The 14521-nt window shown below is 43.9% G+C and overlaps 1 protein-coding gene and 1 long non-coding RNA gene across 2 annotated transcripts in view; one reads left to right on the top strand and one right to left on the bottom strand.

The window, feature by feature from the left end:
* Positions 1-2171: 2171 nt before the first annotated feature.
* Positions 2172-3971, top strand: LOC129383969 (uncharacterized). The gene is made up of 2 exons (XR_008611740.2): positions 2172-2822; positions 3719-3971. It is a non-coding gene; the product is annotated as an uncharacterized lncRNA (long non-coding RNA).
* A 1203-nt stretch (positions 3972-5174) lies between these two features.
* LOC126528592 (uncharacterized) overlaps positions 5175-14521 on the bottom strand; it is a 35903-nt gene continuing 26556 nt past the window's right edge. Inside the window, exon 4 of the mRNA XM_050176448.3 lies at positions 5175-5602. Coding sequence (XP_050032405.1) covers positions 5284-5602 — 319 coding nt within the window. The 3' untranslated portion in view covers positions 5175-5283. The remainder of the gene's footprint in view (positions 5603-14521) is intronic.

Raw genomic sequence — 14521 nt, 5'->3', positions numbered from 1 at the left:
TTGCACGTGCAACCGCTATCTTGAGTGTATAAAAGGAAAAAAGTGCTTGTTTCACTTGATGTGTGATCACGTGACTGCGACACGTGAGGGCAATGTTTATAAGAAGCCGTGTTTCTTTTGGAATAAACGTTGTTGAAAGTCAGCGCTTGTGGTGTCTTCTTGTCTCGTCCCTTGTCTACATTTTGTGCTGTTACTAGCAGGATGGAAAACCAACAAGCCCAAGCTGCTATTCAGAGCCTCTTGTTTCTAGCGAGTAAATGAGGCTTACAATGGCTGCATATCCAGAGTTATGGAGACTCCATGCTACATACAAGCTTCTGGACTTTCCAACACCTGTGTACGCCATCCACTGTGAAGACAAAAATGGCTCGACAGAAGTTGGATTTAACGCCTTTCTCGTAATAGAAGGTGAAAACCGCCAGGAGCGGTTGATGCAGGAGTTCCACGACTTTAATCCATCTTGGACGGAAACTAGATGTATCATGGCTGATAATGACTTGCTGTAAAGGAATGTGCTCAAAGAAAAATTCCCTCAGGCAAATATATTAATGTGTGTTTCTAACATGTTAAAAATATTCTGGCGCGAAATCACTTGCTCGAAATGCAATCTCTGCAGCGTGAGCAAGCCCTACAGTTTCTCCAAAGTGGTATATCTGCAAAGTCGGAGGAAGAGTTTAATAAAGTAGAAGAACAGCTTGATGCCGCACCATCTGGACGTCTAGTAGGACACTATATGAAGAACTGGCGAAGCACCGAGAATTATTGGCACAAGGGGCCATAGTTTATGTTTGGTAGCTTTAATAATGCAATAAAAAACCGCCTTGCGAACCTGAATTCAAAACTCAAGAGCGTTGTCCCCCGCTATTGCTGTCTTGGGCAGTTTGTGCCCGCACAGTTCAGTGTGCTCAGCATTTTACAGAGCGAGACCACTTGGCAGCCAATTTAGTCTACAAACGCCCCGTAGATTTGTAAGTGAAGGAACCTCTGTAGTTTCTCGACGCTACCTGACTCCTTATGCACATTCATACGTGAAAAGCTAGAGGAGCTCTCAAGGTCATAATTCATCAAAGAAAACAGCCCAGGTCTTCGAAAATGCCAGGCGAGCTCTGATGAAGCAACTAGAACTATGTCGAGTTGCACATGCTCTTTCCGGATCTCTATGCTGCTGTCCTTCCGGCACATTCTAGGTGTGCGATGATCCAAAAACGTTCGACTTTACGAAGAATGGTTATGCAGCCACAGATGAAGCAGAAACTACTGTCAGATTAACCACCGATTGTTTGCAGCACAGGAGCCTAGAGGAGACATGCCAGCGAGGTCAGTGACAACAGCTACTAAAAAGCCTAGGCCGCTGACCCAATAACAAATATATAAGACTGCATTTCCATTATGCAAGTATTTGACCGAGCTAGCAACGGAAGATACAAATGATGGATGCTTTGATCGCGTAGAAACTTTAAAAGCGGCGATCAAGAAATAGAGACGTGATAAGTGTGCCGGCAATGCACAGAAACATTGTCGAAGACCGCAAAGAAGTCATGAGATGACTGTCTCCGCATTTGACATCTCGCCAAATGTAGATGCACGGATGAGTGACGTAGAAGAAATTACCTTGGAGTATGCTGAAGTGGTAGAGCCCATTCGCACAAAACACGCAATCTCCAAGCTCCATGAACAATTGCCGCCAGATGCTCTTGGAAATTGTTTCTAGTCACGTGCCGTCATCGCCAAAGGCCACAAAAGAAGCCGTGATAGTCACAGTAAACCTTGTTTCCACAGGCACAGCGGGCAATTGCCCTTCATTAACAACCAGGAAACAGTTGAGCCTTAACAGCATGGTCATGCCAAATAACATAAAACCACGCGGCCAACCTGCAGGGTCCATGAAAGAAGAGGGCCCCGAAATCTTTTGTTGATTTGGGTATGCAAGAGAAACAGAGGATGATGCCGGTGTGGCTAATTGTGGACAAAATGGGAAATCTGCCTTGGACAAATGAATCGCACTGACTGACTGAAATTTTATTTTTGCCTAATTTTCTTTACAGAACTCCTTACTTGCAAATCATTTCCCCAGAAATGTGCAAGTTGGTCAAGGAAAAAAGGCTCCACTCTTTTCATGGACTGCCCCCCCCCCTCCTCTTATGAACTCGTTACTGTCGCCTGCTGGTCCTTCCCACATTATGTGCCCCGTTTGTTAGGCTTAGCAAATTTTCTTTTTTGTCTCCTTCTTGCAATGGTGACAACCATTTTGTGTTGTTTTCAGGCAAAGACAAAGTGAAAGCAATTCAACTGAGGCTTCCAGAACCTAAAGTAGAGAGCCATGTGGACATTGAAGTTGTGAGGGAATTCTTTGCTGCAGATGGTTGGTCAGAGGTATAACATGATATAGTGAACATAACTACATAAAGTGGAAATGCAACACCTGCAAAAACTACTCGACTGGCGCCTCTGAAGTTCTGAAGATCTGTGAGGCATGTCTTTGATGGTACCACCAGGCCTGCTAGAATGTTAAAGCAAGTGCATATAAAAGTGCCCATATGTGGTTCTGCAAAAGGTGCAAGTGAATTGCAAGCAAACTGCTTTAATGTATTTTGTCTATCTTCAGTTTCCTTTCTGCTTGTTTTTCTGCCCACAATCATTGACTTCATGCCTGAACTCTAAAATATGCAGTTCCGGAACAATATTGACTATCTCACATCAAATTTTCTTGGAAACAGCAAGGCATGTCAGAAACAGACCTAGTGCATGTCACTACTGTCAATATTTTTTGAAACTGAATATGGACAGAAGTCTACTACCATTCAAGTCCACATTTCATATCGGTACGTAAGGTGGATCATTACTGAAGTTACAAAAATTAGTTTAAAGAAAAACAAATGTCTCCTACATGTCTTCCCATTAGCCATAACAGAGTGAACCATCCTATAGTGCCGCAACTCCTCCGTCAGTGTTGTTCACTTTCTTGCTGGCAAATGCATTGCTGCTAGTGCATGTTGCTTTGTGTCGATATCTCCTGCTACTTGTCATTCATACCCTGAAATTTCGTTGGGGTTGATAACTCAATTTTGCATTTTGGAGTGCTCGAATGACTTCCATAGCCCACTGTGAGCCACATGACGCGCTCAAACAATGACTTGGCTCAAACCGGTGAGAAAGGTACTGATAGTTGTTTTTTTTTACTTGCTTGAGATGAAGTGTCCAAGGGCCCTTAACTTCTGCAACCTGTGTTTCGCACAAAACGTCCTTTTAGCACCACAAAATTATTGAAACGTTCAACTAAACGTGTTCTGATAACGAATGAATAACATAATCACAATCTTAAGTCAAAGTAAGGGTGAAAAAAGTGTGCAATCCACCCTCGAGTGAGTAATTTTTCGGAATGTGCACACTGAATATTTCTTAGTTGTCTCTGCTGTGCACATTGATAGCCAGCATCCTAACCGCTTTCGCAGTATTCCCCGTGGGCCTCAAATTTATTCAGGAAACGTTCGTTGTCGACTGGGAAGGTTCGGTGTGGAAGCTTATTCCCACCCACGCGCTTGTAACCCTGTGTAATGCTTACGAAATTTGCTGTTTTTAATTTCAAATATAAAAGGAGAAAATGCTGTTAGCTGCGATTGCCAGATCACATTGTGATAGCTTGATCATACTTTTCACGATCATTGCCTGCTTCATTATTTTTGTGGTCAATTTGTAATATGTGCTTTTGAAATTTCAGATCCTCTCGTTTGGTGTACAGGTAACACAACAAAGCCTTAAATGGCGATGGCTGAAACTCCCCAGGGTTAAAGATATATAAAAACAGAAGAATGTATTTACAGCCCCTGCCACAGCACTATTTGTCGTGCAACACATGCGTGATGTGGAGGCTGTGGGTTCGGCTACCACCGGTCTCAAGTTGCTTCTTCTTCCACTTTCATTTCCCTTTAATTTTAAGTTTCCACACTTCAATTAAAAATACAAATAACTCACCCTTTGCTTTCCTGGGCTTCATTGTCTGTTGGCTTCGTGTGGTTGTTATAAACAAAAAAAAACAAGCCCCTCGGTTTCTCTTCTTCTCGTTCACAGCATCATTTTAAGCTCTTTGTTATAATTATATATCAATGAAAAAAACCTTACCCAAATGTGTATAAAAAACATTGCGTTTCCAGCGTAAAGTCCACACAGCAGTTTTGTACAAGATGCCTTACAAGAAATGTTCACCCTAGCTTTCGCTATCATCGGCTTTTTCATGCTAGCTGCGCACTTGCTCGGTTGAAACGAAGTTTTAATTTACGATACCTTATTCTCACTGCATATTTAGTGTAATATACTACGTAAGCTATTAGATGTTTGTCACTGCCCAGACTGAGTCTTTTTGACGGATCAGATCAGGTCGAGCCGGGCCCGGTCGTGCAAGCGTGGTGCCGATCCGAGCATGGGCGTGGAACCGTGGGTCCATCCTGAGTTCGGGCTTCAGACGACGGGCCTGAGCCGGGTCCGAGTAAAAAAGTCAGGCCTGTGCAGTGCTCCACAGGCTTTTACTGTAGCGAGGGTATGTTAAAATAAAACGTACAGTGACGAGACAGTCTTTTGTCTTTGCTAGTGCAAGTTCTCAACGTTGCTCAGAGCTTAGAAGAATATAATTGGCAGAAGCCGCAGAAACTTAGCTGAAACAACGAATGCAGTTGTGCAAGATGTCAAGTCACCAATAGCAAAGACATCGCGACCCGACACCTTGTTCACTGACGTCGTTGAGGCAGTGATAGTTGTCGTTCGCTTCGAGTTCACTTGATCAATATTTCGTGGGCTCTTACTCAAAATGTGAGGACAAGTCTGTTCTCTGGATGAGCACTTTCATATATGTTTGTCGAAACTCATAAAATTTATGAGTACGTCTATTTTCGATTGTATTTTTTTGTTTCATTTATTTTCTCAACAACGAAGTGATAAACCTGCGCTACTTCTACTTTTTGTTCTTACATTTTTGTTCTTTCGTTACGCGAGCTCAGCATCTGAGTAGTAGTATGCCAGGTTCGATTTATGGACATGAGCGGGGATGTTTCCGCCGGAAGTGCAGAAATATAAACCCGCACCAGAATAACTTCACTTTGACCTAGTTGGTGTTTACTGCATATCACATTGACCGCACATAAAGACGGGGACAGATGGAGAGATCACACAAACAGCACGGGCGCACTTGCAAATGCGTATTTTTTTATTTATACACGTGCACACGTGCCCAGTGCGAAGAAGTGTACTGTTTTTCTTTTATTATTCTCGGTTCGACCTTTACTTTCTTCTTCAGTGACCAAATACAACACTGCCGAAGGGTCTCCGGAGCCGCCTTCGATTTGTAATTGTGTCGATGGCTAGCTTGAACGGCTCGAACTTGAGCTTGAAGACGTCGAGGATACCCACACCCAGGCGGGCCAGTGCACCGGACATCCCGCGCACGATGCTACGTAGTGAACTGGCCGACTTGCGGGCCAGGCCATGCAGTGACGTGCGATATCCCGACGACAGGCCCTGAAGCAGGCTGTGACACCTTCGCTCGGAACGGATGTCACCGGACAGGATTCGCTTCAGGAGCTTCCGGAACCGCGTTTCCGACTCGTCCGTTCTTTCACAGAGAAAAAAAAAGAGAAACTCATTATTAGAGCTCCTTGCTGCAAATGATTGTGGAGCTCTGTTTACAGCTTATAGGGTAGAGCCCTGTCTTTCCCTGTGCGTATAAAATTGTGCTTTCCCGAGAGTCAATGTGTTTTTACGAACCACAACCACAGCGTAAGGCAGTATAAAGTGACCTCGAGTTTTACAGCACACCCATTTCGGCAAAACGCTGAAGCCTTCACAAGCCTGCATAGCTCAGACATTCCTTTGAGAGCCGAAGAAACCACTTTGAGGCCATCCCGGCTGGCCTATCTTTTCCCGTCCATGTAAACATCGGGCATATGTGAATGCACATCGCGTCGGTTCTTTTCAGTTGTGGTTGCTTCGCGTCTGGGCGTTGTCAATATGTTTGAGCTATTTTATCAACTTTTCCACTACCGCTTGTACTAAGACCTAAAGGCAGTCGCCACAACAATGGGTGGTTCATACGTGAACCGAAAGTCAGGAGCAGTATGATTGCTATTCTAATTGCAGTGTCGATGAGAGATGTTTGCAGAGCATTTGTCGCCACTTTTATCAGTGCCGACTACGAAAGCTATTTCTCACTTTTTGGCTTCCTTAAAAGCTTTTTCATCTTTGCGGTTCGAACCCACACGAGGGGTGGAATGTGCCTTGTATCGTTCTCGGCGCTTGTCCTGATTATGCCCGGGTGGGTTAAGTTATGCTATGGTCATAAAGTCAAGAAACCAGATCAAATATGATGACAATTCTGGTACAGAGCGCACAGATCTTGAATAAGACTAGTTCGCTGTGTTCTCATGTCAGCAGGATGTTTCTAATAAATTGAAAGAGATGTGGCAGTAAGCTAGCGTCATTGTTTTCTCTGCTTGCAGGAACTCATTTAGGGAGAGTAAATAGAAACGTAGTAGCTTCCCGGCGAATAATGTGTATTACAACGCTCTGGACACAATTTGTACAACCAACCGTAAACGTTTACGGGCCACGGGATCTCAGAAAACGTCCAATTTCGGAGCAGCCAGTGACAGTAGTCAGTAAAAGTGAACACCACAATGTTGTTCACATGTGCTGGTAGAGGCTGTAAATGCGAATACTAGGTTCCGTTGTGAGGCTGCGCCGATAGTCAGCTTTTTCTGAGATCTCGTGTTCCGAAAAATTTTGCGTTTGGATGTACTCTAAGCCGAGGCACCTACGATCCCTTCGATTTGCAAGGAAAAAATCTGCGGGGGAGAACGATGCCTTGAGTCCATCAGATTGAGTCTTTTTCAGCGGAATTTCTCCATCTTAGGAGAAAAGATGTGTAACATTAGCACATAACGTTAGCCCATAATGATCTAGAAAGCCCCTTCAGTGGCGAATTATGATGCACTGCTGATATATCAGCAGTGCATCACAATTCGCCACTGAAGGGGCTTTTTAGATCATTAGTGAATGCATGACTTGTTTTAATCCATCAGGATCGACGGTAGAGACATACTGGAGATCAAGAAATTTTCGTAATTCGCTCAGCTTCCTCTCGTTGGAAATTTCGCAAAATATTTATTTGATTAGTAACCGCATTTCTCTTTATCGGTAATAAGTTTTATTTAAACATAGTGTTACGGGGAGTATTTATTCAGCGGTAAACGGCTAGCACTTGATTAGTCAAGACTGTACTGGTGCCACAGGTTTTAACAGGTCTTTCAATCCGACAGGAGAGACTCTGACCCAACCCCACCCCAACATATTTGTCTTCGCCACTGTTCGCCACTATATTTTGACGATTTGAAATTTCAATCCTTTACATGCATTTCTGTCTTTCTACTTCAGTTAAGGAACAGATGAACAAAACATAATGCAACTAGAGCGTTGAAAATTCTGTGAGAGATTTTTCACTACGGGGGCTTTTGACTGAACTAGAGAGTTACAGCATTCACTTTCGAATGTTTTTCAATATAAAATTTTCAGCATTTACATCGCAACATGGCACCAATCTGAACCTGGCAACGTTTAATGCTAGAATGTTATCTAGTGAGGCAAGTCTAGCAGTGCTATTGGAGGAATTAGAGGGCAGTAAATGGGATATAATAGGGCTCAGTGAAGTTAGGAGGACGAAAGAAGCATATACTGTGCTAAAGAGCGGGCACGTCCTGTGCTACCGGGGCTTAGCGGAGAGACGAGAACTAGGAGTCGTATTCCTAAATAACAAGGATATAGCTGGCAACATACAGGAATTCTATAGCATTAACGAGAGCGTGGCAGGTCTTGTTGTGAAACTTAATAACAGGTAAAAATTGAAGGTCGTACAGGTCTACGCACCTACATCCCGTCATGATGAGCAGGAAGACGAAAGCTTCTATGAAGACGTGGAATCGGCGATTGGTAAAGTCAAAACAAACTACACTATACTGATGGGCGACTTCAATGCCAGGGTAGGCAAGAAGCAGGCTGGAGACAAGTCAGTGGGGGAATATGGCATGGCCTCTAAGAATAACAGGGGAGAGTTATTAGTAGAGTTTGCAGAACAGAATAATATGCGGATAATGAATACCTTCTTCCGCAAGCGGGATAGCCGAAAGTTGACGCGGAGGAGCCCGAATGACGAGACTAGAAATGAAATAGACTTTATACTCTGCTCTGACCCTGGCATCATACAAGATGTGGACGTGCTCAGAAAGGTGCGCTGCAGTGACCATAGGATGGTAAGAACTCGAATTAGCCTAGACTTTACAAGGGAACGAAAGGAACTGGTACATAAGAAGCCGATCAATGAGTGAGCGGTAAGAGGAAAAATGGAGGAATTCCAGATCAAGTTACAGAACAGGTATTCGGCCTCAACTCAGGAAGAGGACTTTAGTGTTGAAGATATGAACGACAGTCTTATCATTAGGGAGTGTGCAATAAAGTCGGTGGTAACTCCGTTAGACAGGATGCCAGTAAGCTATCGCAGGAGACGAAAGATCTGATCAAGAAACGCCAATGTAGGAAAGCCTCGAAATCTATAGCTAGAATAGAACTGGCAGAACTTTGGAAGTTAATCAACAAGCGTAAGACAGCTGACATAAGGAAGTATAATATGGATAGAATTGAACATTCTCTCAGGAAAGGAGGAAGTCTGAGAGCAGTGAAGAAGAAACTAGGAATAGGCAAGAATCAGGTGTATGCGTTAAGAGACAAAGCCAGCCATATCATTACTAATATGGATGAGATAGTTCAAGCGGCTGAGGAGTTCTATAGAGCGTTATACAGTACCAGTGGCACCCACGACGATAATGGAAGAGACAGTAGTCTATAGGAAATTGAAATCCCACGAGTAACGCCGGAAGAAGTAAAGAGAGCCTTGGGAGCTATGCAAAGGGGGAAGGCAGCTGGGGAGGATCAGGCAACAGCACGTTTGCTGAAGGATGGTGGGCAGATTGTTCTAGAAAAACTGGCCACCCTGTATACCCAATGCCTCATGACTTCGAGCGTACCGGAATCTTGGAAGAACGCTAACATAATCCTAATGCATAAGAAAGGCGACTCCAAAGACTTCAAAAATTATAGACCGATCAACACACTGTCCGTTACCTACAAATTATTCACTAAGGTAATCGGAAATAGGATCAGGAACACCTTAGACTTCTGTCAACAAAAGGACAAGGCAGGATTTCGTAAAGGCTACTCAACAATAGACCATATTCACACTATCGATCAGGTGATAGAGAAATGTGCGGAATATAACCGACACTTATAAATAGCTTTCATTGATTACGAGAAAGCGTTTGATTCTGTCGAAACCTCAGTAGTCATGGAGGCATTACTGAATCAGGGTGTAGACGAGCCATATATAAAAATACTGAAACATATCTATAGCGGCTCCACAGCCACCGCAGTCCTCCATAAAGAAAGCAACAAAATCGCAATAAAGAAATGCGTCAGGCAGGGAGATACGATCTCTCCAATGCTATTCACAGCATGTTTACAGGAGGTATTGAGAGACCTGGATTGGAAAGAATTGGGGATAAAAGTTAATAGAGAATAGCTTAGTAACTTGCGATTCGCTGATGATATTGCCTTGCTTAGTAAATCAGGTGACCAATTACAATGCATGCTCACTGACCTGGAAAGGCAAAGCAGAAGGGTGGGTCTAAAAATTAATCTGCAGAAAACTAAAGTAATGTTTAACAGCCTGAGTAAAGAACAGCAGTTTACAATAGGTAGCGAAGCACTGGAAGTGGTAAGGGAATACATCTACTTAGGGCAGGTAGTGATGGCGGATCCGGATCATGAGACTGAAATAATCAGAAGAATTAGAACGGGCTGAGGTGCGTTTGGCAGGCATTCTCAGATCATGAACAGCAGGTTGCCATTATCCCTCAAGAGAAAAGTGTATAACAGCTGTGTCTTACCAGTACTCACGTATGGGGCAGAAACCTGGAGGCTTACGAAAAGGGTTCTGCTTAAATTGAGGACGACGCAACGAGCTATGGAAAGAAGAATGATTGGTGTAACGTTAAGGGATAGGAAAAGAGGAGATAGGGTGAGGGAACAAACGCGGGTTAATGACATCTTAGTTGAAATCAAGAAAAAGAAATGGGCATGGGCAGGACATGTAATGAGGAGGTAAGATAACCGATTGTCATTAAGGGTTACGGACTGGATTCCAAGGGAAGGGAAGCGTAGCAGGAGGCGGCAGAAAGTCAGGTGGGCGGATGAGCTTAAGAAGTTTGTAGGGGCAACTTGGCCACAACTAGTACATGACCGGAGTAGTTGGAGAAGTATAGAAGAGGCCTCTGCCCTGCAGTGCGCCTAACCAAGCTAATGATGATGATGATGATGATGATGATTATGGTTATGATACCAATAGGCCAAGTGAATTTATTTTCATCAGAATGTTCGGTAAGTAAAGTGGTTGTTTTAGTTCTGTAGATGCAATAAACACATTACAATAATTGAGCGAAATCTGGCAGCCAAAAGTTTCTTAGTTGTGGAGATACTGTTCTTTTTGCGAACAGTTTATGTTTTCGGTGTGAACTATACATACTAAATTGCTTCATGGACACAATTTACTGAATTTTTTGCCCGACGTTTCATTTAATATTCTTCTTGGCAATTACTTCAAGCTTTTTTTTTTAATTGTTCGTTTCGTTGTTGGCGTTTGAGCAACCGAGGGAGACTCCAGCGGTCTTCATGGGTCTCGCCCTCGTGTGCGCTGGCTGCCCACGTTATTGATAAATAATGTGTGCCTTATTTATTTCTCTTGTTTGATGAAAAACGAGGCATTCCTGTCCTTTGAATCTTGCACACGCACAGGAAAGCATTTTTAGTATTGGAAAAGTTTGTGAATTTGAACGGTAATCAAAGAAATCACTGATCTACAAACGAGCGCGCTGCCGCCAATTGTGAGCGATGCCATTTCCGGCGAATATTCAAAACTCTGAAAAACTAAAAATCTCTTATGAAGCCCTCTACCTCAATTCTAAAAGCAAAATAACATTTTTGCAAGTTTATAGCTCGGTTGAAGAAGGAGAGTGCTTTTTTCTGAAATATTGCCTACCATCTCCCATTAAGTCTAGTCTCGCAAGGTGATGCAAACGCGGACTCGGCTGGCCCATCCGCAGTTACAACTGCGACAGTAGGCGGAACCAATGTGGCAATTCACCCTTCACGTACAGCTGCACACACAATCCCATACCCATACGATGTGGCAACCTCAAAGAGGAAACGCCTGCCGGGAAGGGGAGCCTAGACTTGACTGTTATGGAACTGCAAAGGCACATTATGCAACAGATCGAAATAATGAGAACTTTCGTCCGAGTGCTTAATGGACAGCAATCAACATGAGGCGTTGTTGAACGGGATGTTTTTGAAGGAAACTCGCAAAGTGCGCACTACCGGCTGTGGTTTTTCGAGTATGCCTGTGACAAGAATATGTGACACTCCAACGACACAAAGATTTTGAGTATGCGTCGCTATTTGGGCGGTATGGCCAGAAAATTCTTGATGTACAACCCATGGATCATGGAACAACACGTTGGGAACTGTGTAAAAGCAACTTTTTAGCGGCTTTCGAAGGCAACGCAGTAGAAGGATGGTATGCGGCACTACGGATGAGGTATACAGGTGGCTCTCTGCTTGAGTACTGTCTTGAGAAGCGTCGCCTATTGTATTTTGAAGAACCGGAGCTGTCGTCTTCTGCTGTTGTAGCTTTGATAACGCAATGGTTGTGTATCGAGATCCGTAGTCATGTCCAGCTGAAAGGTCCAAGAACATCTGATGACCTTCTGAACTCTCTACAGACCTCAGTGCCACGAATTACATTGAGAAGACAGCCAGGTGGTAGAACAAAGCAACTTGATTCTCGTAAGCTGAGTGAGCATCTAGAGCCGTTGCGCCATCTGAATCTGGAGATAGCTTCATAAACAAACCCCTGGGAAGTGTGAATCATGACTGTGAGGATGGTGAAGAACCAATTACCGCAGTTCACGGCAACCTACTTCCACATAATCTGCCTACCGTGGATCACAAGCCCCAGAAAAAGAGCTTCAGTGAGACAGTGTATTTGGTGTCGTCAAGCTTATTGTACGCCCCTTTTAAGGTAGATGGCATTTAAGTGAAGACTCTCGTTTTCAGTCGGTATCAATTATCAACAAGACTCGAGTGGATGCCGGTCGTCTGCACGCTGGTAGAACATTGCGCGTCCAAGCCTACGATGTGTCAGTGACCATGGGTAACCTTGGCTATTGAAGTTCAAGGACATGCTATTACCAGTGACGTATTGGCAATTCCCAATGTCACCTATAATTTTCTTTTGTCCCGTCCAGACATGAAAAACTTAAGATAAGCCTATATTGGGATGACAAAGTAATGGCCGAAGACACGAAAAGAACTGAAGATGCTGGTCAAGAACCTAGTGTATCAAGGCTAATTTTTCACCAGGAAGACACCAAGAGTAAGTACCCAGAGCTTACATGTATGGATAGCTATGCTCCAGCAATGAAATCACATCTCGTTCCTTTCGAGCTCGCAGATAAAAGAGTGGTTCGTAGAACCCCCTATAACATGTCCAGAGATAAAAAGGTGTGGCTGAAAAAGAATTTGCAAGAAATGTTGGACGCAGGTATCATCCGGCCTTTGGTATCCCCATTTGCTTCTCCTTATAACTATTGCACTAAAAGAAGACGGGACATTCCGTCTCTGCACAGATTACCGGGCTCTCAATCGTCAAACTGAATTGATACCTTATCCAATGCCGAGAATCGACGACATCATTGACGAAACTGGTGGTTGCCATTGTTTTTCACGAATAGACCTCTGCAAAGGCTTTTGGCTGATTCCACTAAGTGAAGAAACGAAGTAGTACACCGCGTTCATAACCCCATTTGACTTGTTTGAGTACAACCGCCTACCATTCGGTTGGAAAAACTCCCCTGCGTGGTTTCAGAACATTATCACGGACATTCTGAAACCTTACCTGGGCACATTTTGCAATGTCTACTTTGTAGATACAAAGATGACTTTATAGTCATCTTTCAAAAGTTCTTCACGCTCTGTCTTGCCCAACTCAAAGTCAATTTCAAGAAAAGTGCGTTCTTTCAAGATACCGTAGTATTTCTTGGCAGGGTGTTTGATGGACACACTAAAAGCACTAAGCAAGAATTGGTAGAGAGAATCTCCAAGCTGGTAAAGCCTTATGATGTGCACTCCCTGCGCGTTTTTCTTGGCCTAGCAGGACACTTTGTGGCGTTTATAAAATACTATGCACTGAGACCAAGGTGCCTCACACGTTTAACTCAGAAAGCGTGTCTTTTCAATTGGACGAGAATTGCGAAGCTGTCTATTGTGAGCTTGTAAAACTAATATCGCCGTACCCCATCTTGCGAATACCGAATTTTTCTCTGCCTTTCGTGTTGAACACGGACGCATCACATTATGCTACCGGTGCAGTTCTATAACAGAAACCCTCCAAACAAGCTCATCAACCGAAACACTACGTTGTGGGGTACTACAGCATACCCTGAAACCCGCCAAAATCAATTACTCTACCACAGAAAAGGAAGCTCTGGCCGTCTTAAACGCGCGTGCAATACTTTCGTACGTACCTGGAAGGTGCCAAATTCATACTTTTCACTGACCAGCAAGCATTGACTCAACTTCTAAGCATGGGCCAGCCAAGAGGCCGCATTGCTAAATGGGTGAACTATCTGCAACAATTTGATTTCCTAATTTCGCACCGTCCTGGCCCACTCCTCACTGACGCTGACGCACTATCAAGATTACTTGTACAGAATCAAGCCAGAATCCAGAGGAAATCAATCCTATTAAGCTGTGGGAAGCTACAGAAGAGCTCCAGTTTATCAATGGAAGGTATCACGTACCATCAACTATGATTCCAAGGATTCTTCACCTATGCCACGACTTTCCTGGATCGGGCGGACATGATGGCGTCTGGCGCACTTATAAGAAATTGCTCATGAGATTCACAAAGCTGGGCATGAAAAACGACATCAGCCATTACATCCGCACATGCCACCTCTGCCAGGTGCCACCTCTGCCAGGTCCCTGAATAATCAAGCGTCCCATTCTAAGTAATTCATTTGGACTTCGCGGAGCTCAAAAAGAAGGGGAAAGGAGTGAAGCGAACAAAAGCTTTCGTGCTCTCCTTAGATGAGTGCACAAGGAGGATTGCGGCTAAAGCTAGCAAAGAAGACGCAGACAGCGTAATAGATCTCCTCAAGGCTGAATGTTTTAAACACACAAAGACGCTCGTCTGCGACAACGGGCCGGCTTTCCGTAGTGCCAAATTATCAAAGTGGGCACAGGAGCACGGCATAATGATCAAGTATTCTTTTTCTCCATACCACCCGGCAGCAAACGGCCTAGCGGAACGTGCCATACGAGACATTAAACAGTAGCTGAAGATGCATCCAGACTTTGCCGGTGGCTAGAA

This window comes from Dermacentor andersoni, chromosome 9 (genome assembly GCF_023375885.2).
Source record: "Dermacentor andersoni chromosome 9, qqDerAnde1_hic_scaffold, whole genome shotgun sequence".
In the NCBI taxonomy this organism is placed as follows: domain Eukaryota; kingdom Metazoa; phylum Arthropoda; class Arachnida; order Ixodida; family Ixodidae; genus Dermacentor; species Dermacentor andersoni.
This window is presented reverse-complemented; position numbering and strand designations above follow the sequence as displayed.